This window comes from Malus domestica, chromosome 12 (assembly GCF_042453785.1).
Source record: "Malus domestica chromosome 12, GDT2T_hap1".
Lineage (NCBI taxonomy): Eukaryota > Viridiplantae > Streptophyta > Magnoliopsida > Rosales > Rosaceae > Malus > Malus domestica.
In genome coordinates this window covers 24230250-24244454 of record NC_091672.1, presented here as the reverse complement: position 1 = coordinate 24244454, position 14205 = coordinate 24230250, and the positions used below count along the sequence as shown (strand labels likewise).

Sequence of the window (14205 nt, the reverse complement as noted above, 5' to 3'; positions counted from 1 at the left end):
CTTTTTAAGACACGGGTAGTGATTAGGTTAGTTGGCAGAATACCTCACGTATAAAAAAATATGTTCAAAATTTTTCATATAATCGGTTATATGTAGTTTGATTATACGGAACTAAGGCATTATCATATGTTACGTAAAACCCTTTGTTTGACAAGACGATGTTATTGACGATGAAAAATTTTAGTTTTCATTCTCATCACATAGGTAGAACACTTTGTATTATGAGACCAAGGACCACCATCTTGTCCTAATCTTCTTTTTTTCCTTTGGTTTATGAGTTGGAAATGTCATAGTTTTTGTGTGTGGCTTAGTTTAGTGGCAAAGTCAATTTACTAGTAGCGCTTTCAATTCAAATATTGTGGCCATTACATCCACATCCAGAACGTGGAAGATTAACAAATTGTCAAAAAGGAAAATTTACTACAGTAATTATAACAACCAGCGGTAAAAAAATAAAATTACAATGGCGGTGGACGTATTTTCTTGGTCCTGAAGAAAATACGTCAACTAATTATTTGCTGTAATCTTTTCTTTTCCTAATCCCGAAAATAACAATTTAAATTGTAACATCTTGCGGCCGGCGATCAACGACACGTCGCTTTCTGATTAGTTGTCTTGGGGCGTAATTGTCACTCTCGTGGACTCAAACGAGAAAAACGACTACAAGGTTGGTGGGGTTGAAACGGCGACGTAAAGGGGGACAATACCGTGATCAAAGGTTTAGAAGGACCGAAATCCACGGTTTGTGGAAACCGGAGGAGTTGCTGGTAATTGCAAATTCGAAGATTTTTGGATTTCATAATTTAATTAATTAGTTGTATAATTAAACAAATTAAATTAAGCAAGTTGTATGCATGCACATCTCGACAGTCAGTGTTGGACACGTACGTACTAAATAACATGTTATGGTTGTGACGTGGCACTCAATCACAGGCATGAATGTGAGCCTTTTTGCACTGCAGTCACAGACGAGGCAGCCCTTTTTGTACTAAATAAATAGTAAATTGGACCAGGCATGAGAGACTGTTTTGAAAGCATAAATACGAATTGTGGGCCCTACACTCATGTTAGGTGATCAAATTTTTGAAAGAGAAATGACCAAGGTTCTAAAAAACGTTAGGCGCTAGTCGGGCGGCGGGTTAGCGCCTAGCGTCTAGGTGCCTAGGTGGCCTAGGCGGATTTAGGTAAATTTCTTGTATATCTTGTAAATAAGTGCATATTGACACCTAAAAAAAACTATACTTGTATGGATAATAAAATAATGATAAAATGCAAATTAGGTACACTATTTCCATAAGTATTGGATGAACTTGTAGTAAATCCATCATTTGCAAATTAGATACACCATTTCCATAAGTATACCACCATGAAACCAAAAAAGAAAAAAGCACGCAATTAATAAAAAATAAAAAATAAAAAAAAACCTCCTAGGACCGCCTAGGACCGCCTAGGGCCACCTAGGGCCGCCTAGGACCGCCTAGGACCGCCTAGCCCGCCCAGCCCGCCTAGACCGCCTAGGCGCCGCCTAGGCCCAACCCGATTTTTCCTCCCGATTTGCCCAAAAACGCCTCGGTTGCTAGGCGCCTAGGCGGCCGCCTAGGCCGTTTTTTAGAACACTGGAAATGGCGCGCATTCTGTTTAATGAAAAAAGTTGAGATTTCATCGTAAAATTAATCAGGAATATAAAAAGCGGTATAACATTTTTATAAGCACTTGCAACGTTTGGTTTTTCGCCAATGTATCATCATATTTACTTTTTGTTCATGCTCATATATTAAATAAGAGTGTATTAGGATAAAAAAAAAAAAGTATATGATTCTCATATTTCTTTTGGGTGCCGAGCATTATGTGTGGTAAAAAAAATTAGTATGTTACGGTGTATCTTATACAAAGAAATTTTCTATCGTTAGATTTTAATTATTAGATTATTGACATAGAATCTATCTAATGTCAATTACCGCGGGATTAACTATCATGCAATAAATAGTGATTGTATCTCAAGCTAATGAAAAAAGAATTTCAATAGAGCAAAGGTTTTTTTCTCCAGTCTCACATTCTCTCACAAATACAGATAAACGTCATTTTCTTGTCTTGATTAATCCGGCCCTAATTATAACAATATGACAACTTCCTATTAGACGACTCTACAAGCCCGATTACATAATGCACTTCAAATCAATCACATAATCATCATATAAAAAAATTAAAACGCCTGCCAATATGTATAATTAATTAAATTGTGGAAACATTCCTAATGCAAATAAGTCTATGTCCTCTGTAAGTGTAAGACTATCTTAAGAGAATAAAAAAATAAAAATAAAAAGCTTTGTCGTGATTAATAATGAATTGAGAAGGGTATGCGGTGGCGCCACCGCTGCCGCTAACCGAGTCACGTGACGTGACTGAACGTCTCTTAGATTATCATATTCATATGATGCACCGCAAGACTGCAAATAATCAAATTTAATTCAGACTTCGTCGGCAACAAAACAAGCCTTGAATTTGCTATCTCAATAACATTCCTTCCATTCTTTAACCGGGAATGTTCGTACCGGAGTTAGAATTCTCTTTTCTTATTTCTTTTTCCTCTTCTCATGATTTTATTTTTATTTGTAAACAATTTAAAACAAAATATTAATATGACTTAATTATAACTATTTAAATAGAAGAAAAAAAAAGATAAATTAAAACCGGAAGAGAATTCAACTCCGCTCGTATGTGCATGTACAAACTCACAACCAGACTTCACGTGCCCATGACCATTTGTATAAGGTGATGTTATCAAACTTTTCCACTAGGACCTTTTCGTTCTATTTTTTGTACTTTTCTTTTTAATTTCTAATGTTGTGATAATCAAACAGTTTAGTTTCCCGTTCACCATTTATAGTTTAATTTTAACTAAATTAGAAATCATGACTGTTTGAATTATTTTATTAAAATTTCAGTATTTAATATAAGAAATAGACAGTTTGGATCATTGTAGAACTTTACAGGATAAAAAGAGTGGAAAAACATTCAAAAGAATAAGGTTACCATCATTCTTATTTTTCAAAAAAAAAAAATATTAAGAGGTGAGGGTTTGAAAATATTATTAGAAGAGGAGAAAGTTTTGAACCCAAAATACATATGAGGATACGCACAACACTAGAATATTAAACCACATGCAAGATTACTAGCATTCTTCATAAGTGATGCTAATGCAACCCACCAGTTATATTTTCCCACCTCACCTTATATTCCCACGCACCACTAAAAATTGAAAAGTGAAAATGCTCCTTACTCATCCACCTTTATTCCTGAAATAATCTTGATGTACTTCTTTAATTTGAAACAAATAAAATAAATCAAAAAACCGAAGGAAAACTCAAAGAACCTAGCATTTGTATCCACCAAGGCACCAACCCGTCGCGACGACGACAAACACCCACATCTCTCCTAAGTTCCGCATCGGACCATGAACTACCGGCAAGGATGAATTCAAATTCTCTCCAGTCTCCCTATACATGTCTTCTCGTCTTCTCTCTTGCATTCATACTGGTTTTTATCAAGAAAAGTCCCACATAGATGAGGCCTCGTCTTTTTCTGTTCTTCAAAGACTCTTATCGTTGAAATCAAGAAGATTGGCACAAAAAGTTCCAGTCCGAAATAGTGAGTTATTGAGTATTCCATCTGTTTGCCAACAAAAATGGTTTTATTACATTATAATCTTTAGACGATAAGATTTATCACTTTTTAATCTTTAGAATATCTTGTTTTGTTTAAGGTCATTATACATTAAGTTAAATATATTAATAAAATTTAAAGTGGGTGTAGAAATAAGATAATAAATTGAACAAAGCACCACTTATCTGCATTAAGTTGAGGGAATAGTTTAAACTTGCGACGCATTTCGAAAAAAAAAAAAAAAAACTCTAATCATGATGACAATTCACCGCTCAATACAATCTGATATATTAATAAATACAAAAATGCTACTTTTTGTCACATATTTAGTAACACATTTGTGCCACATTTTCAATAAAGATAGAACCCATATATACTTCTCGACCCTACCTTTATTAAAGATGTACAAACTTCTCGTTTCAAAGGCCTTCAAGAGCGTAACCTTTGAATTCATAATTTCTCACCCAAAAAATATGATAAACGTAGTATTGCTTTATTAAATACGTAGACGTGCTATACGCCTATAACAAATGAAATCGAGTAGAAGCAAAGAAATCAGCAAGACGCAAACGTAGTAAGTACTAAAGCATGAACTCAAATTTCAGACCTCGTCCATCTTATTTGATATTTGATATTTTCGGGTAAAATTTGGTCTTTCATTTCTGTTGGTATATGGTCCAGCCCATGATCAATGTTCTAGATTATTCTAGTAAGCAAGAGATGAGGCTGGAGCTTGCTAGACAATTCTAGCATGTTATTAAGTTGATGGAAGAAGCTAGAGAGTACTAGCTTCCTTGGTTGCAAATGGAAAGATCTAGAAGCTACAAGTATGTGGCTAGTCTAGATTTTTCTATACTAGAGGTTTGAAGAAGGAACTAGAAACTAGTAGAATGCCAAGCCCTCACCTATAAATATGGGTGTGATGTAACCAATTGAGAACCAAGAGTGAGTAGCAAAGGATCAAGTCCAAAGCTAGAGTTCCACTCCAAGAGTGAGAGTGAGAGTGTTCCACTACACATTGTGTGAGTGAAGTTTAGAGTGATAGAAAGTGTGTGTTATACTTTCTTGTATCCATCAAGCCTTGTCTTTGGCTTGGTAAGACTACTCTTGTTGTATTCATCTTTTTCATATAGTGAAGATTGATCCTTGTTTGGTGGACGTAGGCATAAATTGCCGAACCACATAAATTCTTGGTGTCCATTTTCTACTTTACCTTGTGCATTCTCTATCTTGTAGTACCGACATCCCTAACAAGTGGTATCAGAGCCCGGTTGGCTCGTACTACGAGATGGAAGGAAGTGGCACTATGATCAAACTCACCAACTCCAATTGGGTAACATGGAAGCCAAGGATGGAGGACATTCTCTATTGCAAGGATTTGCATGAGCCAATTGAAGGAGATGCCGCTAAGCCCGAGAGCATGTCCGATGCCGAGTGGAAGAAGATGAATCGCAAGGCTATTGGCACAATTAGACAATGGGTGGATGATAGTGTTTTTCACCATGTGTCTAATGAAACCAATGCTCGCGAGTTTTGGACGAAGCTTGAGTCCTTGTTCGAGAAGAAGACCCCAGCCAAGAAAGCCTTCTTGATCAAAGAGCTCATCAATGTGAAGTACAAGGATGGTTTAAGTGTAGTAGAACACTTGAACAATTTCCAGAATATCATCAACCAGTTGGCTACTATGAAAATGACGATCGAGGACGAGCTACAAGCGCTCTTGTTACTTGGATCCTTGCCAGACAGTTGGGAGACCTTTGTGGTGAGTATAAGTAACTCTGCTTCTAATGGTGTTCTTACTCTTGATAATGTTAAAAATAGCATGCTCAATGAAGAAACAAGGAGAAAGACTTCTGGCACAAATAGCAGCCAAGTATTTGTCACAGAGAACCGCGGAAGAAGCACGAGTAGAGGGCCTAGAGGTCATGGCAGGAGTCCTAGCCGATCCAAGTCAAGGTTCAGGGGTGCATGCCACCATTGTGGCAAAGAAGGCCATATGAAGAAAAATTGTCGAGTTTGGAAGAGAGAGCAAAGGGAAGGAAACAATCAGAAGAAAGATGATACTGGCAATACCACCGCTGTCATATGTGGTGATGTACCAGAAATATTGTCTGTTGGTGAATGTCTGCATATAGGCAACTCTGACAGAGACATTGAATGGATCTTTGATAATGGAGCTTCCTTCCATGCTACGTCCAAACGGGAGTTCTTCAGTACATACAAAGAAGGTGACTTTGGCATAGTGAAGATGGGGAATGAAAGCTATTCCAAAATTCTTGGAATTGGTGATATCTGCTTAAGAACTAATCTCGGCTGCCAATTGATGTTGAAAGATGTGAGACATATTCCTGATATACGTCTCAATCTGATATCCATCGGTACCCTTGATCGACAAGGATATTATCACCATATTGGCGAAGGAAAATTGAAGCTTACTAAAGGCTTAATGGTGGTAGCAAGAGCACGACTTTGTTGTACGTTGTACCGGTCAAATGCCAAGGTTTTGAAAGGTGAGTTGAATGCTGTGGAAGACTCATCTCTAGACTTGTGGCATAAGAGGCTAGGCCACATGAGCGAGAAAGGCCTACAAGTTTTGGCAAAGAAGTCTCACATTCCCTTTACCGAAGGTACGTCGTTAAACTCTTGTGAGCATTGTTTATTCGGAAAACAAAGAAGAGTTAGTTTTTCTGTTCCATCTACAAAGAAAGGAAACTTGTTAGATCTTGTTTATTCAGATGTGTGTGGTCCCATGGAAGTCGAGTCACTTGGAAGAAATAAATATTTTGTTACTTATATTGATGATGCTTCACGAAGGGTGTGGGTGTATTTGTTGAAATCCAAAGACCAGGTGTTTCAGACATTCCAGGAGTTCTATGCCATGGTGGAGAGGGAAACTGGGAAACCTCTCAAGTGCCTTCGTAGCGACAACGGCGGCGAGTACACATCTCACCAGTTTAGAGAGTATTGTGTAAAACATGGCATACGTCATGAGAAGACAGTTCCTGGAACTCCACAACATAACGGTGTTGCTGAAAGAATGAACCGAACCATCATGGAGAAAGTCAGGTGTATGTTGAGGACTGCAAAGTTATCTAAGCAGTTCTGGGGTGAAGCTGTAAGGACAGCCTGCTATTTGATCAACCGATCTCCATCAGTACCATTAGGTCTTGATGTTCCAGAGAGAGTATGGACTGGTAATGATGTGTCTTACTCTCATCTGAAGGTGTTTGGTTGCAAAGCTTTTGTGCATGTGCCCAAAGAGCAGAGATCGAAGTTAGACTACAAAGCTACACCGTGCATCTTTCTTGGTTATGGCGGTGAAGATTTTGGTTACAGATTATGGGACCCATACCAGAAGAAGTTTATCCGAAGTAGAGACGTGGTCTTTTATGAAGAACAAACAATTGGGGATTCGGATAAAGAGGCACAACCAGATGGCGCAGTCAGAGGAGTTGATCCATTAGCTTCAGATGAAGAAAGTCACGATGACATCCCTGAAGCAACTGCCAATGAAATGCCTGCAGAATCAGATAATGCTAATCAAGAGGAGCCTGATCAAGATGTGCCAAACCATGAGATTGCTCATCAGGGGGAGCCTAGTCAAGAAGAGCATATTCAAGGAGAACCTAATCAGGGGGAGCCTCCAGCCCTACAAGAGAATGAAGATCAGGTCAGAAGATCCATCAGAAGTCGAAGACCGTCTACCAAGTATTCTTCATCAGAGTATATCATGTTGACTAATTATGGAGAGCCCGAAACATATGAGGAGGCCAGAGCTCATAACGACAGTGACAAATGGATGAAGGCAATGGAGTCGGAGATGGATTCCTTATCAAAGAATGATACCTATGAGCTGGTGGAGCTTCCAAAGGGCAGGAAAGCATTGAAAAACAAGTGGGTGTTCAAATTGAAAAGAGACGACAACATGACAAGGTACAAGGCTCGTTTGGTTGTCAAAGGTTTTGGTCAAAAGAAAGGAGTTGACTTTGATGAGATTTTCTCACCGGTGGTGAAGATGACTTCCATTCGAGTTATCCTTGGTATGGCAGCAAGCATGGATCTTGAGCTCGAGCAGTTAGATGTTAAAACTGCATTTCTCCACGGCAATTTAGAAGAGGAGATATACATGGAGCAACCCAAAGGCTTTGAAGTCAAAGGTAAAGAAAATTTGGTGTGCAAGCTCAAGAAAAGTTTATATGGTCTTAAGCAGGCTCCGAGACAGTGGAATAAGAAGTTCAACTCATTCATGGTGAGTAATGGGTACAAGAGAACTCATGCTGACTCTTGTGTCTATATCAAACAATTTTCTGGAGGTACATTCATCATCTTATTGCTTTATGTTGATGACATGTTGATTGTCGGACAAGATGCTTCTATGATTAAAAAGCTCAAAGAAGAGTTATCTAAGTCCTTTGACATGAAGGACTTAGGGCCAGCCAAGCAGATTTTGGGCATGGAGATAATTCGTGACAGAAAATCCAAGAAGTTGTGGCTGTCACAAGAAAAGTATGTTGAACGGGTGCTTGAAAGGTTCAACATGAAAGCAGCCAAACCGGTAAGCTCACCTTTAGCCAATCATATCAAGTTGAGCAAAGAGTCGTGTCCAAAAACATATGAAGAAAAGGAGAAAATGGCAGTTGTTCCCTACTCTTCAGCAGTAGGAAGTATCATGTATGCAATGGTGTGCACACGGCCAGATATTGCTCATGCAGTAGGTGTGGTGAGCAGGTTTCTCTCTAATCCAGGGAAGGACCACTGGGAAGCTGTTAAGTGGATTCTCAGATATTTGAAGGGGACTTCTAAGATGTGCTTGTGCTTTGGCGATTCCAAACCAATCTTGGAAGGATTTACAGATGCTGACATGGGAGGTGACCTGGATGGTAGAAAATCTACGTCTGGGTACTTGTTTACTTTTGCAGGGGGAGCCGTGTCTTGGCAATCCAAGTTACAAAAGTGCATTGCTTTGTCCACAACTGAGGCTGAATACATAGCCGCTACAGAAGCATGCAAGGAGTTGTTGTGGCTGAAGCGGTTTCTCCAAGAGTTGGGTTTGAAGCAAAGTGATTATGGCGTTTATTGTGATAGTCAGAGTGCTCTGGATTTGAGCAAGAACACTACATATCATTCACGCACTAAGCACATTGATATTCGTTATCACTGGATTAGAGACGCTATCGAGAACAAGTTGCTACAGCTGAAGAAGATTCATACCGATAATAATTCTTCAGACATGTTGACAAAGGTAGTCACAAAATCAAAGTTGGAATTCTGCATTAAGGCTGCTGGGATGAACTCCAGGTAACTTGGAGTCATGATCGGAATTCCTCCCTCATGGACTGGAGGGGGAGATTGTTGGTATATGGTCCAGCCCATGATCAATGTTCTAGATTATTCTAGTAAGCAAGAGATGAGGCTGGAGCTTGCTAGACAATTCTAGCATGTTATTAAGTTGATGGAAGAAGCTAGAGAGTACTAGCTTCCTTGGTTGCAAATGGAAAGATCTAGAAGCTACAAGTATGTGGCTAGTCTAGATTTTTCTATACTAGAGGTTTGAAGAAGGAACTAGAAACTAGTAGAATGCCAAGCCCTCACCTATAAATATGGGTGTGATGTAACCAATTGAGAACCAAGAGTGAGTAGCAAAGGATCAAGTCCAAAGCTAGAGTTCCACTCCAAGAGTGAGAGTGAGAGTGTTCCACTACACATTGTGTGAGTGAAGTTTAGAGTGATAGAAAGTGTGTGTTATACTTTCTTGTATCCATCAAGCCTTGTCTTTGGCTTGGTAAGACTACTCTTGTTGTATTCATCTTTTTCATATAGTGAAGATTGATCCTTGTTTGGTGGACGTAGGCATAAATTGCCGAACCACATAAATTCTTGGTGTCCATTTTCTACTTTACCTTGTGCATTCTCTATCTTGTAGTACCGACATCCCTAACAATTTCTACACCAAGGAAAATAAATTACATGATTCATAGTTTCATACAACGAAAAGGTATGAAACTTTTACCATGGCATTACAAGACCACTTTTCTGGGGTTGGAGGAACACTTCTCCTACACTACGAAACAATGGATGCTCCTCCAAGTTTGTACGGCGACCCGACGTCGCAACCAGGGCCAAAACTCAGTCTCCTTAACTGTAGTCTAAAAATTGTTTATCTTTTCTGTACTCAAAGTAGTGAAGCTATGTACGCGAAAGCCACGAGCTACGTGATCCGACCTTTCCTCTCACCTGAGCACGGGTTTCTGCCGTGTTTTGGTAAAATGTATGTCCCCGTTAAGCACAGAGCTAATAAACCCCTCTACTTCTTCTGTAGTCATTTCACCGCCAAATGCCGCGAATGTCCCCCTCCGAGGTTTGTAGGCAACCAAGACCTTCTCTAATGATTGAAATCCTGCTTCGTCGAAAGCATTTAAGAAGGTCGCCTGCTTGGCGGCATCCAAGAGAGTGTAGGAAACAGAATCCTTGCCCTGAGCTGAACTCTGTCGCCTTGATAGCGATTTCCGAGAGACCTGAAAACGAAAATATAGAGAACTTATAACGTTACTCTTTCAACTTCCATAAGAAGACCATTGTCATGTGAGAAACCGGATGTTCTTTATAGTAGTGAGTCTATAAAAGCGAAAGTATACTCACCGCAGTCAAAATTGATTCCAGCGTATTTCTTGCTTTGGAAGATCTGAATGCGCCAATGATGCAAACTGGAGTTTTCTCACCACAAAGGGCATCAAAATTAGAATGTGTCAATAGAGGTACTTGATTCTCCCCCGAATCAGTCGGTGATTTCTTGGCCTGACTTGAAGCTGCCTTCTTGCTCTTTTTTTCAAAACCTTCGAGTAAAGCACTGAGCTCCTTAATTGTAGACTTCATATCTTTGGTGGTAATGCCTGCTTTTAAGACATGCTTCTCCCCGTTCGGAAGCCAACCAACTATAGCTGGAAGTGCACCAACTCCCAGCTTCTTCACTGTTGGAACAGAAGCATCGTGGACCTGCATGATCATTTTGAAATGATTTTTTTTTATACAAAAACTCAAGATTGTTATCAATGAAAAACTGTAAGGTGAATGAAAACAACTAAAGCTTCTTTTCCCTGAAGGAAAAGTATATGATTCACTTCATCGTAGAAGTACCATGGTCATCCTTACACCCTACGCATTTCATATGCATATACGCACATACATATAAAAATATATAGTCAATACACACACACATATTATATGGCCACATTCTTCATATATCGAAAGGATTCAGAAAAGGAAAATTGAGTAGATTAACTGACAAAAATCACCACATACCTCTGCATCATAGAAACTGAAGTGATTGTGATGCAATCCACTGAGGACACGCCAGATAACAGGTGTATCTTTCTTGGTGGAAAGAAGCACCACACTAGGTAATTTATTGGTTGTAAAAGTGGAAGACTCGAAGCGGTTCAAGTCAACCCGTTTCGAAAACCTTGGCAGATTGTCTTGGCAAAATGACTTCAAAGGTTTTGCAGCCCAATCACCATCATACTCAACCAAAGAACCCTTTTCACTCACTTTGTACACAAATACTCTGGGCATTCTGCTGGGGTATATGCCAAGGTCCTTGCAGAGAGATGGTTCCGTCTCACAGTTTATGCTTCCAACCTGACAGAATAGAACGAAAGAATGAGCATACCTGGAGACCAAAGGCAGTCATATTGTAAGGAATGAGTAAGAATCTTAACATACCTTTAAGGCTCCCTGCAGGGAACTCGCAACTTCCTCTATGATATTTTCAACATGTTGCTTCCCTTTCAATGAAGGAGTGTAAGAGAACAGGAGCCAAGTCATCCCTCGGTGAACTATTTCTTTCTTATACACCTGTGGACTGATGGTTGTAATGCTCACCGGAGAAGTCCTAGACCCAGGCCGAGAACCAGGTCGAGACCCAGTTGAACCACTGAAACCATCAAACTGACCCCCACCTCCAGGTTTACCCCCAAAAAAGTTTGAGAAAATGTCTTCCATACCAAAACTAAATGAACTTGGACCACTGGGACCTCCAAAGGAAAAAGAGAATGACTTGGAACCTCCCTGCCCACCCATGCTCTGCCAGTCACCAGGTCCATAGGTAAAGTGGTTCTGACCTGGTCCACCATTTGTGAAGTAAGTATATTCACCATGATCTTCAGGGGAACCAGCTCCAAATCCAGGATTTCCCTTTTCATCTCCATACATATCATAATTTTTCCTCTTCTCTTCATCAGATAAAATCTCATATGCTAATCAAGGAAAAAGAAACAAAACGATATTAAGTACAAACTTATAAGGATGTGGCTACTACAACAGGATAGGTAAATAAGAATTGAGATAGCTTCAACCAAATAGGAAAGAGGAAAGGAATCAATACTGAAGAGAACTTGGAGAAGTCATACCATTGTTTATCTCAGCAAACTTTGCTTGAGCTCCCTTGCTTTTATTCTTGTCTGGGTGATATTGAAGAGAGAGCCTAGAAGGCATTATTCAAGTTAGCATGAATATGGTAAAAAGCATGTCACACTAGCATTTACGTTGCGAATGCACAAGCACACACACAAACACATAAAGAGACAGAACTGGAGAGAACGGGCCCTTACGTAATGTGAAGCAATAAAACTGACGCATACACAGAAACATCTATTCCTTATTAAAGAAAATTAAGCAACCCTAACTTACGGAGATAAACTCTCTATTTTTTTAATAGCATGAGGAGAAACATATGCTAGACAGTATCAAATTAGACAAAAGGAACAAACACTGACTGCTTACAATGACAAGTCTAAAATGCTGTAATAACACACGCATTCGCTGTCATTAAGCTGAAGTCCTTTAACAGCTCAACATCACCACTAAGTCGCCCTCACGGCAAAGAACAGTTAATCACTTATTAAAACAAGGCCACATATGAAAACTCAACAGCAGTGCCAAAAATAGGCCTGAAGAATTATAGTTTGTCACTTAAGCTAGCCCCAACTCGTCCCAACCCAATAACAGACCTTCCCAGAGACCACCATCCTAAATGATATATAAACGATAAGTAGAGTCACAGTAAGGGCCTATTACGGATTGGATTTGGTAAGGATAAAAGCCCTTCCTGAAAATCAGTACAAACTTCTAAATTAAATGTGTCTGACAGAAAAAAGTTAGAAGTTCTTCGGGGTCATAGAAGCACTTTTGGGAAGCACCTAGTAGATGCTTCTTCACGAAGGAGCAATTGGACTTTTAAGCCTAAGAACTTGGATTTTCAATGGAAATGTCAATGTGCTTCTAAGAAAAGCACTTCCTCGGGAAGCAATCCCAACGAACCCTGAGCAGTGAGCTTTAATACTTTCGATACCCACCCAATAATACCCCAAAAAACAATATCTCATTATCCGTGGTTTAGCACAATTATTAAGCACATTATACATAAAGGGTTACTGGAACGTACTTGTGGAACGCTTTCTGAATTTCACGCTGACTTGCATTCCGCTCCACTCCAAGGACCTGACAACAATTTCAAAACAATTTCAGAAAAAATGGGTAAATAAGTACAAACCCAAACATTCATCAGCTAAAATTAAAAACCAATTTCAAATTATGCTCCTTTTGCACCATTTCATCACAAAATCCAGCGTGGGTTTTTCGAAAGCCATTCAATCAAAACCCCCACACTCAAATCCCCTATCTTTACCTTCAATTCATCCACATTGGACTGGAAAAATATGAAAAATTAAAAATTAGAAGAAAATCGAGAGAAAATCAAGAACCGTACCTTGTAAGGGTCTATAGTTTTCGCTTCCATGGTTAAGAGGAAGAGCAGCGCCGACACGAAGATGTAGACTGCGAACCGGTTCTCCATATCGGATCACGAAAATTCACAATGAGATTTTTCGGCTGCGAGCTTCGCGGTTTGTCGGATTTTTACGGCTGAGAGCGACGGAGAGAGGGGGAGGAGATTGAAATCGAGGGCTTATAAAGGTGCTTCGCGGGATTCCAAACAAATCCAGAATCTTCGGTGGTAGGTACACGTGGCGGTATGACGTGTTCCCACGCAAACTGACCAATGGTATTTGAGTTCTTGATTGTGTCAAGGAAACGCACCGCCAGCACGCTCTGCGTTTGGGTGAGTCAGCGTAGACGAATGCCTTTGGCGCCACAAAATTTAGCGGTTAACCAAAGGGGTTCGGTTAACAAGTAGCAACACAATAAATCAATGAGGCTTTTAGATCTAGGTTTGTGGATTTTTAGGAGTGAGTTAAATTATTTAATTATATGTTTTTAAAAAAATTACATATAGAGTATGCTTTTGATACTTAATATATATCTATATTATCTTTATTAATTAATAAAACACTCATTGTCAATTAAAATTCTATGAGATTACCAATTTAACTCTCTAATTAAAACAGAACATGAATAAGAAATATGGGGCAGAAATGTACTTTCACACAACTAAATTTTACTATTTTTTTTTCAAAACCTCACCTACATGTAATCCTAACATATCTCTAATTAAAAAAAAATCTCTATTAATTAATAAAACACTCATTG

The 14205-nt window shown here is 39.2% G+C and overlaps 1 protein-coding gene across 2 annotated transcripts; it reads right to left on the bottom strand.

The window, feature by feature from the left end:
• Window positions 1-4254: 4254 nt before the first annotated feature.
• Window positions 4255-13869, bottom strand: LOC103450675 (dnaJ protein ERDJ3A-like). 2 transcript variants are annotated; one of them, XR_011573875.1, is made up of 8 exons: window positions 13427-13869; window positions 13103-13158; window positions 12069-12142; window positions 11383-11915; window positions 10963-11298; window positions 10303-10656; window positions 9603-10178; window positions 4255-4325 (listed from the first exon to the last, which is right to left on the bottom strand). XR_011573875.1 is itself a non-coding variant. In XM_029089675.2 (7 exons), the coding sequence occupies exons 1-7, from the start codon at window positions 13511-13513 to the stop codon at window positions 9894-9896; spliced, it is 1725 nt and encodes a 574-aa protein (XP_028945508.1). In that variant the 5' UTR covers window positions 13514-13869; the 3' UTR covers window positions 9458-9893. The 2 variants fall into 2 exon arrangements, 1 of the variants encoding a protein (XP_028945508.1); XM_029089675.2 differs by lacking the exon at window positions 4255-4325 and having other exon boundaries at window positions 9458-10178.
• Window positions 13870-14205: the final 336 nt, after the last annotated feature.